At 40.3% G+C, this 15,655-nt stretch overlaps 2 protein-coding genes across 2 annotated transcripts in view; one reads left to right on the top strand and one right to left on the bottom strand.

Annotated features, from left to right (window-relative positions):
* Nucleotides 1-754, top strand: part of PITPNM3 (PITPNM family member 3) — a 107,851-nt gene extending 107,097 nt beyond the window's left edge. Inside the window, exon 19 of the mRNA XM_026075922.1 lies at nucleotides 446-754. Coding sequence (XP_025931707.1) covers nucleotides 446-754 — 309 coding nt within the window. The remainder of the gene's footprint in view (nucleotides 1-445) is intronic.
* A 6,506-nt stretch (nucleotides 755-7,260) lies between these two features.
* Nucleotides 7,261-14,224, bottom strand: PIMREG (PICALM interacting mitotic regulator). Its single transcript, XM_026075935.1, is given in 6 exon segments — nucleotides 7,261-8,973; nucleotides 8,975-9,034; nucleotides 11,398-11,493; nucleotides 12,285-12,619; nucleotides 13,463-13,782; nucleotides 14,162-14,224. Coding segments are annotated over 5 exon segments (846 nt in total). The 5' UTR covers nucleotides 13,754-13,782; nucleotides 14,162-14,224; the 3' UTR covers nucleotides 7,261-8,909.
* Nucleotides 14,225-15,655: the final 1,431 nt, after the last annotated feature.

The raw sequence follows: 15,655 nt of genomic DNA, 5'->3' as shown, positions 1-15,655 counted from the left end.
CTTTTCATCCTTGTGGATTTCTGTTTTGCTGCAGTCCTTACCTTCCTCTGAACATCCTGTTTCCCTGCTGGAGGACCAGTGGAGAAGGCAGGCAGCTGAGCCACAGGAAAGGACAAAATTTATTCCTCTTAATTGAAGGGCTTTTTTATTCTGTTCACAGCAGACTACAGCTTGGCTTCCTCTGGCTGAACTAGTTGTAGTAAATTTGAAGGCACCTTCTCTAGGAAGGAACCCCTGAGACTATCCAAAAGCAAGGCCTCGTCTAGCTTAACAGCAAAGAGCACTCTTTGCTTTTCCATTACCCATGGTCAGCATTTGTTGAAACCTGTCTGGCAGCAAGTTTAACCAGCCAGATGTCTCATTAGTATGGAGCCTGTCTTTTGGTTACTGCATATTACAGTTAATAGATTAATTTCTCTCTCCCTTTCTTTCCTTCCTACTTCAGTTCCTCAGTGAAGGTTATGCAGCCCACTTGGCCTCACTGGAGTTCAGTCTCCATTCACGACCCAAAAAGAACAACTCTCGGATGATCTTGAGAAAAGGCAGCTTTGGCCTCCACTCCCAACCTGAGTTTTTGCGCAAGAGAAACCATCTCCGCAGGACTATGTCTGTACAGCAACCTGACCCACCTTCTTCCAACCCCAAACCGGAGCGTGCCCAGAGCCAGCCCGAATCAGACAAAGATCATGACAGGCATTTGCCCTCCATTGCGTGGGTTCGAGGTGGAGTTCACAAATTTGAATCTGTCCCCTAGAAAGCTAGGAGATACAAATCTTGGGTGCACTCCATTAAACTTGTAGGCATGCCTCAAAGATAGTATTTAGGCAGCTTCAAACTAGGAGGCTGGGGGGGACCTGTACCTCAGAGTCTTCCCTCCTCTGGAATCTGCCTTCTTACACCAACCTGGGAACTTCCAGTTTGTTGTTTTTGACATGTTTATTGGGAAACTTTAAAACAATCTAAAACTATTGCAAGTGCTTCAGCATCACAGTAACAGGAAATGTCTTAGGCTATTTTTTACAAGAGATGTAATAAAATGTGCAATAAGAGGAAAAAGCTGTAGCAGGTTGATTTTACTCGAAGGAAGGACTGTGATACCAGCTAAGTAGCTGCACATGAAACAGTAGAGACAGTAGGTCCCAGAGGTTACAGCGAAAGCTTACACTTTAAAAACTAAATAGTTGTATCTGTTGCTGCTTCACTTTCGATAAGGCTATACACTTCCAAGGGAAGCAGTGCTGGGAACCACTATAATGGGTGGTCAGGATTTGTATGGCAAAATGCTTTGGGTGCCTTAAACCCAAGATTTTCTTTCAGCTTACAGTATTGGTGAACAGACACCAACGTGGGCACTCATTTGTGAGGTGCTGGACATCAAGTAAATAGAAGAAGTCCACTTATGAACCAAATTATAAATGCTTCATGTTAGAAATAAATGTCTCTGCAGTTTGAAGCAGTTAGTGTTGCTGTATACAAAGTGATGTGCAAAGTGTACAAAGATCACATTGTTTTGTGGAACTTGGTGACTGTGGAAAATGTGTGGACTGCTCCAATTAAGGAGATGGCTCTGATCATCTCAGTCCGAGACATGGATCCTAAGATGGTAAGCTAAAGGGAGCCCTTTTACTAAGGGATCTCCAAACTTCAGAGCAATCACTTTTTTTTTTTTTCATTATTCTAACTAGAATCTTTACACTGGAGGAAAAAAAAAAGTAGTAGATCACAATGGAATTCCTGTGGGTAAATTTTTTACCTTCTCATGCTTTATAGCAACTGTTTTGTTAAAGACAATCTGTAGCATTTAAAATACAGTCTTTCAGCTTCAAAGAAAGGAGATTCTAACATACAGGTGCCAAATAGACTTTTTCCTAATTATTTAAATTTTTCTCAGCTTCCTCAATGCACTTACTAGAAGTAAAAGGTGTGAAAATTTCACCCAGTGGGAATATTTCAAAAGTAAATGTTGTAATTAGTTTAACATAGCTTTTTTCAAATTCTTTGTGCAAGTACTTCTGCTGGACTAAATTCACCAAGAGAACTTTCATGATTGAACTGAACTTAAGCATGTTTCCAAACATGCAGTGAAGTTACAAGTGCACAGAAAAACCTTTCCTTTAAAAATTAAAACCAGACTGTTAACCCTGAAAAAGTTTGAAGACAATAGAGGATTTCTTTTTTCCTCTTTTTTTTGGGGGGGGGGGGGTGTCACTTTTTCTTTTAGGTTTTCCTAGTCTGTTGCTGGAACAGAAACAGTCTCTCAACAAGCCTGTTGGATAGTGATTTAAAAGTTGGCATGTAAAAGAAACCAGGAATTATATGGAAAACTATTATGACACTGCAGAAGTAAACCTAATTCTGTATTCCCTGTTCACCCAAAAGTTTGTGTGCTTTTTTGAGGGGGATAGTAGTGTGGCTTTTGCCTTAAAAGGCAGCGAAGTAGCTTATAAATAGAGATCTCTGGTTTATTTTTTTCAGCTTATTATTTGGCAAGATTGCCAAAGTTGCCTCCTCTTTGGAGTCATGCTTAAATTCTACTTCAAACTTACTGAAAGATCTCTGGCACATCAGTGGTTTGGTTTTATAGCMCTTCCTTTAAGGGGAGGGGTAAACTCTTCTGAAGATTTAAGAAAGATATGAAAAGTTTGATAGCTCTAATTAGGAGCAGGTAGCTACATTACATGGGGCTGGATTTTTTTTATGCTCTGGTACCAAGTCAGCAATGCAGTTTGTTGAGAACTTTTGTACCTAGAAGTAATCTTTAGGTTTACATGTGCCCCCCTCCCCCCAACAGTGTCATACCCAGCTGTTTAACCGACAAACTTGGAATAGTTATTCTGTGTTCTGTCTTGGCCCACTGTATTTATTCTGATCCCATAGCCTGTTTCTTCTCCTGTCCTCTGCAGCTAGGAGGAGACTGCACAAGTTATACCAGACATCAGATTCCATCTCCACTGTTCAGTTCACTGCTAGTATAGGTGCCAGAGCTGACAAGATGTCAATGCAGTAAAGGCTGCTTATTGTGGTGCTGAGTTTGTTTTCCTGCTGCTGGTCTAGGGAAGAAGAAACTAGGTAGTAAGGAGGCATGTCTGATTTTTATTCTGTGCTCCCTTCCTATCAAATGTACCTTGTTCTAGCAGCTGCCAATAACAAAATGCCCAGAGTACATACTGTGAAAAGACCAGATACAGTAAGTAGCTCAGTCTCTGACCAGTACAATTTATATTATACAATTTATGAATATAATTTATATGTTCAGAGCAAAGTCATTGCTTGTTGTCCTAGGAGCAGCCTTCTTTTTCTGATGCCACAATAACTGGCAGATTGTTTTGACAATAGTTATGGCAGGCCCAATGGAATATAGCTATTTTCAGCATCCTCCCACTTGTTAGGTTTAAATGGGCAAAGCAACCCAAGGTTTGCAAGGGAGGAATTCACTACGCAGATTTGAAATTTGCTGATGAGGGTACCCAAAGGCAACATAAGTTGCAAAGTTTGAAATTACTTTTTTTAAGTGTTGGGTGTATCGCATATCTGCTGTTAGTATTCACTGTGCCTGCTGCAAAGTTCAAAGCTATTGCTGTCTACCTCTATCAGCCAAGAGACTCCAAAATCTATTCTTCAGTTTAAGTTATTGTGGTAGGAAGACCCACTCCTTTTCAAAAAAGACATCTGTCTGTAATTTCCATGATGGGCATTAAAGGAAGTGGAGTCTGAACACAAGAATGGAGAAATCTCCTGGGTTATTAAGTCCTCATTTTGCAAGAAACCATGTAATGAAAGCTCTGGTTTTGTGTATTTCTGTTAATATCTGGGTCACCTTTACAGCCATTGTGCTTCATTTAAGAGTATTATCACTTAAGGAGTAAAATAAATGCTAGTCTGTGTGCATGCTTTAGGGTGGTAAAAATATTTTCCCAACTTCATTTCTTAAGATGTACAAAAGCTCATGTGGCCTTTACATAATTCCAACTCTACTTACTGCTCAGGGATAGAATGGTTTATCTGCTGATCACATGCCTCCAGATAAGCATTTTTGCAAACAGTGTTAAAGGCATCAGTTTGGAGTTTAATGCTTCCTGCTAATTAGGAGCTGATGTTCTGAAAGATCAGATGCCAGAGGCATTTGTTTTGAAAGAACTATCCAGTTGCTACTAAACTGACACCCAAGTTTTGTTGGAAGTGAGAATACAAAAGAGGTGGTTACGATTTTGACATCTCACAACTAGGCTGGCAGTGCAACAGCCTAGTGTGGCAGTGGAAAACTGGGACCTCATGCATGTAGCTTTTTGCAGTTATATTCGGGGCAATCCCTGATGTTTGCCTGATGAATCACTAGTTTTACCATGTAATTTAGCCGCTGTTACTGCTTAAAACATTTCCATCCTGTCAGAACTTCAGCTTTACATGTTGTCCACACAAAACTGCATGTAACAGTTCATGGTCATTCAGTTTGCAAGTGGATACCAGCTTTTATTCAGTTTTAGTTGAGCTTTCACCAAACTATTATCAGTGCTCTTAAACAGGCTATTTGCTAGGAGGTTGAGTTTGAGCCCACAGTTTTTTTCTTCTCTACTTACCCATCCTCATGTCTGCATTTTTTGCGCACTCAGCACTGTCTTGAACTTTGTAGGCTATGGAAGCGTTGAAGCATACAAAGAGGCTGGGGGAATCGTGGGTGCTCAAGGAATGCAGGGTTAGACCCATCAATAGTTTCAGCACCTTTAGTGCCTCCAGTCTGATTAATACAAAAAAGCACATATTCTTCTGACCTGTGGAATGGAGGAAGCATAAMTGAAATTTTAGAACACTAAACTTATTACTCCGGTGGCTGTTGAAGCAGTAGTACAAGTCAATGCACAGGGAAGGCCACACCTAGACACACTTATTTCTCTGCCCTATTGATATGGATCCAGTTTTTAATTACTGTAAAAAAATATGGCAGTGATTAATAGCAGTGGTGGACTGTTATCTGAGATATTGTGAAAACACACCTTCACAACTGTGGTGTATTTTGTGCTTGTGCGTGTGCTTGTGTGTGTGTGTGTTTAGCTACTGAATTCATAGCCACATTAGGTGAAGTTTTTGGTTTGGCTTTCACAGCAAATTTGTAACCAATATGCATTTTTTACAATGGCTGTTAGTTCAGTTTTGTTGTCCTGTTAGGTAAGTTTGAAAAAAGGTAGAGTTGTAAAAAGAGTGCAGAATATTCCACAGACCTGAATAGTAATGTTGATCCAAATCTGCTTATTTTGAATAACAAATGTTTAAAACAAAATGTTTGCCTACACTAGTGCTCTTGGAACAGAATCTTGCTTGACCAAAGTATTCTTGTTTAGTTTTGTGGCATGGTTTATATACTATTCAGCATAAAATTTTGTCAGGTGCAAAAATGACATGGCATTAATCATCATTCTTGTTCATTGGGGTTCATGAGTCAGCTGCCGTTTTGATTTGGTTAGATGAAAATGGAGTCTTAATTTCTTACAGATCATCTCTCCTATAAGGAAGCTATCTATCTCTTAAAAAAAAAAAAAAAAAATTCAGTGGTTACATAGAGGTTGAACCATCATTAAAATATAGAGAAAAAAAATGTACACACTTTAATCTACTATTAAACTAAGCAGAAAATTACACTTGTCTGAAAGCTCCACCATTCTGCAAAATACTTTTTTTTTTTTTTTTTTTTTGGTCGTGATTAGTCAACAAGTTGTCCCACTATAGTCTTTAGGTCAGGGCAGTACAACCTGTGTATTTAAGCAAATCGCCGGTGCTGTTATCATGTACTCTGCAGCATAAATTTAACAGGGAAACGTGAAATTTTTCCTTCTTTCTATATTGTTTCTTGTCTTAAATTTGTTTAAAAGCTTTTTTTTAAAAATATCTGAATAGGTGTTTTTAATTTTTTAGATTTTTAAGGGCAATGATTATTCCTGAAAAAACAGGATTTTCCTCAATTTTTTTCCCCTGTTGTCTTTCAGCCACTGTAAGGTAAGTACATTATAGAAACACTAGATTGGTTTATTGTCAGTTTTCATAAGCTCATGGGTTTGATAAGGGAGAGGAAGACATTGTACACAGTGTGATTTCATTATTTTTCTGATTAGAACTTGAAACATGAGGTCTGAATTCAAGATTTCTGCATTGAATTGTTCGTTTCAGACATGCAAGGGAAAAAGTGGCACTTTTCACCCTCACCTGGGAGCTGGAGTTCCCTAAACACAAAACTTTCCAACTTACCTCCTCTCAGCTTCTGTAAGAGCAATGATTCTTCCTGACCCACATTTGTAACTCAGCAGAAATAGTGGTTTTCACAAGGTAATTTGACTTAATTGCTGTTTAATCACTCAAGTGTAACTCTAGGTTCCTACAGAAGATCTGAAGTTCCATCCCCATTTAAAATGGAGGTGGTAACACACTTTTTTGCAAGAAAAGAGCTCCATTTTCAGAAATAAGAAATGGCCTGGAGCAGCTGGAATCCTGTGCCATGAACTCTGGGACTGAAGTCAGGAGTTACTCCCTCTCTCCCTCCATTTAGCTCAAGCCCAAGGTAAGGGGATGACAGTTTACCCTCTACTTATACTTATCCCAGTAAGGCACTTTCACAATTGGGTAGTGGGGGGGAGGAGGAGGGAAAGGGTGGAAGAGGAGGAACATGAAATAAATTTGACAGTTCATTTCTCATTTATTAAAAGATGGACAGAACTTAAGTTGAGACAGAAGATTTACTATAAAATGCTGGGTGATGGCATACTGGAGATTATAACATTGAGACATAACTTAAAAAGACTGCTTAAAAACTTAAAAAGAGCTTTAAGGATGAAGATTTTGGGGGATGACTGGTGTGTAGGGCTCAGAATGGCAGTCCCCTCACAGAACCCCAAGCCTTCTGCACATCTTATTTTTCTATTTGTGGGGGAGGGCAGGGGCAGGCTACTCTACAACTGAATACCTGTGAGAAGACTTGAACATGTTCTTTCAGTCTATAGTTTTATTAAGTGTATACTTTTAAATATTGTTTTGTCAGTGAGACGGTTCTATATGGTGACAAATGTTTATATTTCTTATGGCTGCACCTTGTAAAGATTTAAAAAATGTACAATAATGATTTAATATGAACTAAGGAGTAAGATTTTTACAACTGGTATAGATTTTGTTGTGAGCTGCTTTTTAAAATCTTATAACAAATTAGTCACTTAATAAAATCTTCTTTGCCTTTAACCAAACAGCATCACAGGCTCTTCTTACCACTGGGGTGGGAAGTCTTAGATAATCACATGCATGTTCTAGTAGCCAGCAGAAGTGGTATAAATAGTCTGTTTAATGCCTAGGACTATCTGAATAGGACCTAGATTTGTGAATAGAAGTCAGTCTCTGAATTTCAACACCCCTTTTGGAGGAAAAAAGTAGTATAAGAAAATACTTAAATAACCAGACAGCACCCTTGTGAAAGCTTTATAAAAGTAGTATCAGTACATGCAAAGAAGAACTTCAAGCTACTGTTCCATATGGAAAAGTAGGCTTTAAAAAGGAAAAAAAAAAAGTAAATTAACACAAAAACTAAAGCTCTCTCCAGGCATCTGAAGCACTAGAAGTCAGGGCTGTTTTTATGCAAGCGTTTCCAGTCCTCATAACTGTCACTATATTTTTTTTTAAGCAGTCCAGTTTGACAACCAAGAAAATCAGGAGCAAGTTTAAAAATCAAGTTACACATACCAGTATTGAACATGATTGTTTCCTGTATTTCTACTTAATACCATTARAATTTTAGCTGTTCCAGTTTCACCAAATAAATATTGAAGATGCACCTGGTAAGTAAAGCAAGTTTCCCAAATTAATCTTCTGTTTAAAGGTTCATTTTATAGAATTATAAGAATCTGACAAGCCTGCACAAAGCTGCTACCATGGAAAACAACCCTAGTGTTGAATTTTAGAAGCTTGAGAAATCTTTGGTTTAGTTGTAAAGACTTAACTCTGTTAAACTAAATAACCTACCTAAAAAAGCTCATCAAACAAGTGTTACTTTAAAAAAAAGTAATTAGAAGTTAAATACAGGTATCAAATGCTTGGTATACTTCACCAAATAGAATACCTGTGTTACAATATTAGCTAATGACAGTTATAAGAAGTGATATTAATTGCAGTAACAGATTTCTGCATATAACTGAAAGACAGACATAATTTAAATCAATGCTTAACTCCACTGCCAAGATGCTATTTAAAGTAGCAGCAAGAAATTAAGCAAAGCTGCTCTGATTCATCTGGAACATAAGTACTTTAAATGGTCTTAATTAGGCTAATTAATAGCAACCCTTAAGCCATGAATTAGAGTGCTAATGTAGTTTGATTGTTGTGGCTTGAGCAATTCTACAGAAGCCCATTGCCTTGCATGGACACTTTTTATCAGAATTCAAACAAGCCATTGCTGTTTCATTAAATTACAGTTAAAATTGAGCTTAGCTTTCATAAAGCTGTGGCTTTTGGTTTGTTAGTGTATAAAAATCTGTTAGAACTTGAAGATAATAGATCTGTACTCATACTATGCAGAGGAACCTCTGAATAGCTCTTGCCTATGATTACTATTTATAGAGCAGCAGCCCTTGCTCTGGCCATCCCTACTGGTCAGGTCAATCTAAGCCTCTCAAAATACTTAATGCCTTATGCAACTCATTCAAGATGGTCCCTCTTCTCAGTAGGGCATAATACATTATGTGGTACAAATTTGATTCCCTTGTTCACTTGGAAAGCAAGAGACAGGAAGACCTGAGCTGCTTTGTCAAGAAAGATTATAAAAGTAATAGCTTATTCAAAGCACAGTCAGTTATGTTCAAAGCATAGAGTGAACTTTCAAGTCTTGCACAGAGTTCTCCTTACAGGCTCATAAAAATAACACTACTTATAGCCATCATTGTCTAAGTACAAACTGCTTGACGGAGATTCTTTGCTCGCCTTCTGATAGCTTGAGAGAGTTTGAGATTGATGCACAGACTGCAAGTTTTGTGTCATTAGATAGTTGTAGTTTGATATTGCTTGTTGCCTGCAGAAGAGAACAAGACTGCCATTAACAGCATGAAGTTGACAACATTGACTTCATCTGGTTGTAACTGGTTGTCACACAAATTGCTGAAAAATTGAGAGATGGGCCAGGAGCAAGGAAGAGTGCTGGGAGCAACACGCTTTCAGTATTAAACATAGCTTTAAACACTAGCAAGGAAGTGTTTTGATTGGTTACCTTCCATGGACCTGAATGGCAGCACACAGACTAAGTAGTGTAATACTTTAATTGGCAGCAGAGGCATTTCTTGCAATATAATCTCATGGAAACATTGGAACAATGCATAGAGCTGGCAACTAGCTATATCTTGGCTCAGTTTTGTCAAGAAAAAGGTGAAATGGGAGGTTTAATGCTAAAATCCATGGCAATTGATTCCAGAACATAAAATCATGTGCTAGAATGTAAGGGCACCTCCCAATAAGCTTATTTCACAACTATTTAACAGGTAACCTACAAACCAGCTAGTGACAGAGCACATTATATAGGTCTACTCATGCAGGAAAACTGGACCAAGTCACTCAGTAGAGGCGGCACACATCACTAAGACTTCAAGCAAGCACTTGAAATTGCTGCCAGGTAGTGGAAGAGAGGTTTTGTTTTGTTTTTTCCCATGCAGTTTTACAGAAATCAACTTCTTACACCTTTCTTTGTTGCTAGAATAGTAAATAGTATTTAGGGTACTAATTTCCCTTAAAACCTTTCAACATAATGGGTGAAGATGATTTAAAAAAAAAAAAAAAAAAGGCACAGTCCAGATCTCAGAGAAAGTAAATCAAGGCATTTATGGCATTCCCACAGAAAACCTGCTAATGGAAACTTTTAAAGAATTGACCCTAGAGGTGATGTTTAAAAGCTTACAGCAAAGAATTCCTTTTCCCAATCCACTTAGGTGCAATTACTGTTTTTGAAAATGCCAGCAACACAGGTACTAACTACTGCTATTTTAACAGCATCATCTTAACTGCTAAGACATGCCAGAGATGGAACAGAAAGAAGCTGTAAAAATTGGGAGGCTCAGGGTAATAGTTTGTTCTGTCATGCTTTGTGATCTTAATTAGTAATCAGTGAGAACTGAAGTTAAGTGACAAAGGCATTAGTACCAGTAGTTTTCTATTAGGAGGTGAGAAAAGCTGCTGTTTGTACAGAAACCCAACTTGTGGTTCATTGTTAACCCATGAGCTTTCTTTAATCAACAGCATAGAGGCTAAGTTTGACAACTGCACAATGACCTGCTGTAGCAGAGACAGACAGCACTGATAACACAAGGAAAAACCCTATGGTTCCGTATGGTAAGACTTAAAGTATGAGTTAATATGCCTCTCCCTCTCTCTCTTTTCAAACAGCAGGTTTTCTCCACACAGATGCATGCAGGTAAAGTCAAGGTAAGTGAACAACTACTTTACCTGGTTGGTACTATCTTCAGTTACGAATGAGAGAAACTGTCATATCACTAACAGATAGGAGAACATTAGGAGTGAGACTTAAGTGACCTTTCAACATATATGATCGTTAACTTGATACAGGAATTAACCCATAATCATGTCTAGTTATCTAAGAATGGGCCCACTGGTAAAAGTTGAATTTTTGGAATTATGCAGTATTTTTATGCCTTTAGCATAGAAGTACTCTAGAGAAATACTTAATGCTAAGCCATTTCTAGAGGATTTTAGATGTTTGACATTTAATTATTGAATGTTAGACATCAAATGTTCTAAGAGAGGAAGGGGTTTAAGGAATTGCCCTGGTGTCAAGACTGCTGACCTTCAGTTTTTATTGTCTGAATACATCTAACTCTTAATGACATAACCCTTACAAACCCTTACACACCAGCCTACCATCCTCATGGACTAACCAAAGTGTTGTATAAGAGGCTTCTGCATTCTTTAAATTTTGACTTATTGTTACCATGGACTATTCGTAAATATAAAGCTACCTAATAAAAGCACAAAGTCCCTTTTCTTATAAATGTGCAGGCACCAATGATAAGGAAGTCTCTGTAAAATTAGATTTTTTTTGCCAAGTCTGGACTGACACTTTTTAGACAGTGGCAGAGAAGTACCTTTCTCACACAGGGTCAGAAGTGCCTCTAGCAGGGACAAATCTGATTTTTGCAGCAAGAAACAAAGTCAAAGAGAGCATTTGACAGGTTTTAGGGAATTTGCAAGTCCAACTGCAGATGTAATCTGTGCAGGTGTCTTGAAGAGAGAAAGGTTGTGCTACATTACGGCTGAGACAGTTCTGCAGCTATTCCAAGCTACAGGGACCAGTTAGCCTGCATTTGAAAACACCTGAATTGGAGGTGGCTTGCTGCCAGATTTTGGGGGGGTAATTAGCAGTGTTTATACCTCTCTTCTTGCACAACAGCCTCATCAACTGCCTGGGAGAGACGCTTCAGTCGGCAGATCCCTGAGGAGACCAGTTCCAACTCGCAGTCAAACTCTCTGCAAACAAAATAGTCATTACTAAAGAGCAAACAGGACTCAGTGACTAGGTGACACCACCCAACCCACTGTCTTTACAGGAGAAGCTCTAGATATCTCCAGACTTTACTCAGAAGTTTAGGCTTCTAGCAACCATGCTCTGAATTCCAATGACTAGCTGTCTTGGGGCTGAAGGGAGATGTGAAATAGCTATCTTCCAGTTCAAGCACTGGGTTCAGATTCATGAGGTTTGGATTCAGCTTCTGGCTTTGACATTTCTCATGTGACTTTGACCAAGACAAAACATCTCTGCCTTATGATGTACTTTCTAGCTCACAACCCTTTTTTAGTTTTTGTTAGTTCTGAGGCAAGGGAAATCTCTCTATCCTGTATAAAGAACTTGGCATAAGCAGAGCTCTTCCAGGTATCTCTGCAATACAAACAGCAGCTTTGGGAAAGTTAGAGCTAAGCAGGAGTGAGATGCATCCAGGGCAGTTTACTGGAACAGCATCAGCAAAGAACTCAGGTGTATTCTAGAGTCAGATGGAGGCTGATCCTGAGAAACATAGTGGGAAAGTGATAAAGACAAAGCTTGCTCTTTTCACAGCACAAAACAAAGTTTCATGGTTCAGCATTGTGCAGCTGAACCAGTCCCTCTCTATACACAGACATTATTACTTTCTCAACTATTCTAACAGCACACCATTTCAGCAGAATAGGATAGCAACCTTCATGTCTTACCTTTCACCTTACAAGATACTCTAACCACAATAATGAAAAAAAGCAGTAAGGATTACTTATATATGACGTACATCTTTCTGTTGGCAGAAGGTGATGAATAAGGACTCTTTAGTGCCGCTGCTCTCCTTGATCTCCGGAGTGGGACAGCATCTTTACCAAGCCAGCATGAGAAACGCCTCCATTCTCTCTGCTCCGTCACCCTTGTTGGCCCAAGCAAGGCTCTCTTGCTGGATCTCGGGGTGCCTTTGGAACTGGCTGCTGGAGTAACACTTTTCTTATGGCAAGGGGTTTGAGGTGGAGTGCTTCTCTTCTTGGAAGAACTGGCTGCACAGCTTCTCCTGGCAATGGATTCAGCTGGAAAGGCTGCTAGTGAGTGTACTGGGTTTTGGCAAGACTTCTGTATTTTCTGAAAGATATTGGTAGATACAGCATACTAAATGAAGTCAACCAGCCTAGAGTTTGGAACCAGCAAGACTAGGAACATATAAGCTGAATCCCTTGCTCTTGTTCTTACATCARGTTTAGCCTAGTATGAATGCCTCTCAATCCTGCTGTATCCATTCAGGTTGGAGGAGTCATTTGCTCCCCTAAACTTTGGGACTTGTCAAGGACTGTAGCAGGCATTGCAACAGAGATCTTGCTGCTTTTGTGCAGGAAAGAGCCAGGGTCCCTAACACAATTGATATGCTAAAAAAAAAACAAAAACCACAGAGGCTTCTGCCAACAGAAAGAGCAGATCAAACTTGAATTTGCTGTCCTGCTACCATCTACTGGCTTTTGTCAATTTAGATTGGCTGTAATGGGGAATATGCTAATGATAAATAGTATGGGTACAGGGAAAGAGAAAAATCAGAAGATATACACATTTCTCAGAAACACAATTCTTTGTAAACCATGGCCATCTCTACCCACCTTCCTCCTCCTGAAGGTTGCTCTGTCATACATGATGAGTTATAGGAGGGGAAAGGGGTTTCTTTAGTAAGAAAAGGAAGGCATTGCTGGAACTACTGCTCACATTTCTTTATTTCTCCTTCCTCCAACTGTTCTGCCAGATCCATAATTTGCCTGTCTATAGCCTAGCAAAGATATTGAAGATTTTACTAGTTACCAGCCATAAGACAACTACTATGTTGTGCAGTGCATAGGATAGGATCTCTGGCATAAAGCATGCTGTACATCCAGAAATCTTAGTACTGAAGTCAAAGCCAGAACTCAACTGTACCTACATTCGACTGCAAAGGCAAAATACCTGGGACACTGTTCCCAAAGCGTTTTTTGCTGTTCTTGTAATACTCTGGAGAGTTTGGTACTTGTCTTTTCCTTCCAGACTTTCCCAAGTTGGAGTCTCATGGAAATTCAGCTCTACTTGCTTTAAAGGTATTCGCTTCCTTAGAGACATGCGTATGGTATTGAGAGAACTCAAAGAAGCCCTTCTCTTGAATTTGTCGGGCACAGGGCTCTCATTCTCACTGAAGTCAGCTAGGAGCTGGTGTTTCCGCCAGCCCATTGTTGTCTTGACATTTTGGAGCACAGATACCATCTTCTTCCAGTTCTTGGTCAAGTGTATATCTAAAGCGATCAGAATGAGGAAAAAAATAGACAGAGCAAAGTACACCAGAGTGGAAAAGGAAAAATAGAAATGGTTCTATAATATATTTGGTTACATTTGCACAATGCAACAACATTAGAAGTGAGCAGACTTACTTGGGAACCTAAAGGGGGAAACAGCATAGATTTCCATAGCTATCCGGGTTTGTGCATGTTCATGAGAAAATTTTATTATTTATACTGCACAAACCTGATAAGGTGTGAGACTCAGGCTTGTAAGGTAAAATGCTCTCTAACTGCAAGGTTTTTTGTTAGTGTCTCAGACTGAGATCCCACCTCCCAAATTTTTAGTTTTGTTAATTATATCAGACAAGTTTGCACAGCTCCTCATGTCTCCCACCTGAGATGCTAGCTGAAGGTTCACTCTTAAGTCAGTTGCAATTGTGTATACGCATGTCCCGAAAATGGACAGGATTGTTGCTTGCAGATGAGATCAACTGGAGGGGCTAGATGTCTGTTACCTATATGATAGATATCTAGATATCATCTAGGAATAGTTTACATTCCCAATTTTCACTAGTTAAGAGGCAAGATATTGCTAATGACCTACTTTTAAAAAACAATTGAAATCCAAATGTATTTTAGCAGTCTGAGTTGAGTGAACCAATTTTACCAAAACTTCATTACAGTTTAGAGGCACTGTTAAGAAGCTGGGTGGTCTCTACTACTGGTATGCTGCATACTATGAAAGCCTAGTAATATCTCTCCTTACCATCCCTGACCTCCGGGATTGTSTCCACCTCTCACAAGTGTCCTTATTTGTGTCAGAAAGCAATAATGCCTACTGAAATCTTTTAATTTTTGAAGGTGTTTGGCGTATTAGCATCTTCAATGCACTGTGGCAGGCAGAAACAAGAAAAAGCTAGTAATCAGGCAACCAGCTAATTCACTTTCTAGCCCACAGTTTATCAGGTTTCCTTTTGATAAGCTGATAATTACTATTGACTAATTTATGCTGGAAAGTTTTACTGAGGTGCTGCACCCAGAAGATGGAACCCTGTCCAGGGTTGCATTTGCTGTGTTGTCAGACTGGCATTGCACAATGCAGCATGGCGTGCCAGTTCATCTGGAACCCACAGCTAAGAGCACACGCAGCTTCTAAGCCAGGCACCTTACACAGCTGCTATCTCTAGTTCTAGCTGCTTTTCTGCAGTTACATTGGTCACTCCGAGATTCTTTACAGCTCTAGCCGAGTTTCTGGCACACATGCAACATTCAGCGCACGCCTCTTGCATTAACGAGGCCGTCCCCCTGGAAATCATCCAAGCAGTTTACACTACTTGGGCAGGGCTTGAGCAATGCAAGCACTTAATGCGGTCTTCGCCATTTTAACCGGCATTCGCTTCGTGCTCCCCGCAGCGTCACGGGCCGGACCGGACCGCCCGCACGGCCACGTTACGTGAGCGCGAGCTCCGAGCTTCCTCAGCCGCGCTCACCCCGACGGCTCCTATGCCGCACTGGCGGAACCGGCTCTGCACCGTGGCGGGGCGACGGGGTAGCGGAGGCCAAGCTCAGGCGACAATATTATTTCACCCGCAAAAGACGGTAGAAGCCACAGGGGCGAGAGGCAGTGCAGGCAAGGCCAGAGGAGACCGAGACCGGTCCCGAGTCCCCCCAGCCGGGAAACACGGGCCGCGACCGGATCTCTGCGGCAGCCGCTCGCGGCCGTACTTACAGCTACRGCGACGGATAGACGAGACCGACCTACCACCGCCTCAGGGAGCGTCCGCCGCCGCGTTTAAATCGCGCGCCGCCCGCTCCGGCTCTGCGGATTGGCGCCGCTGCCCCGGGCCGCCCCCATTGGCTGCGCGCGCGCGGCGGCCGTTGGGCGGCT

The sequence above is a fragment of the Apteryx rowi genome, unplaced genomic scaffold (genome assembly GCF_003343035.1).
Source record: "Apteryx rowi isolate R43461 unplaced genomic scaffold, aptRow1 scaffold_414, whole genome shotgun sequence".
Classification (NCBI taxonomy): domain Eukaryota; kingdom Metazoa; phylum Chordata; class Aves; order Apterygiformes; family Apterygidae; genus Apteryx; species Apteryx rowi.
This window is presented reverse-complemented; position numbering and strand designations above follow the sequence as displayed.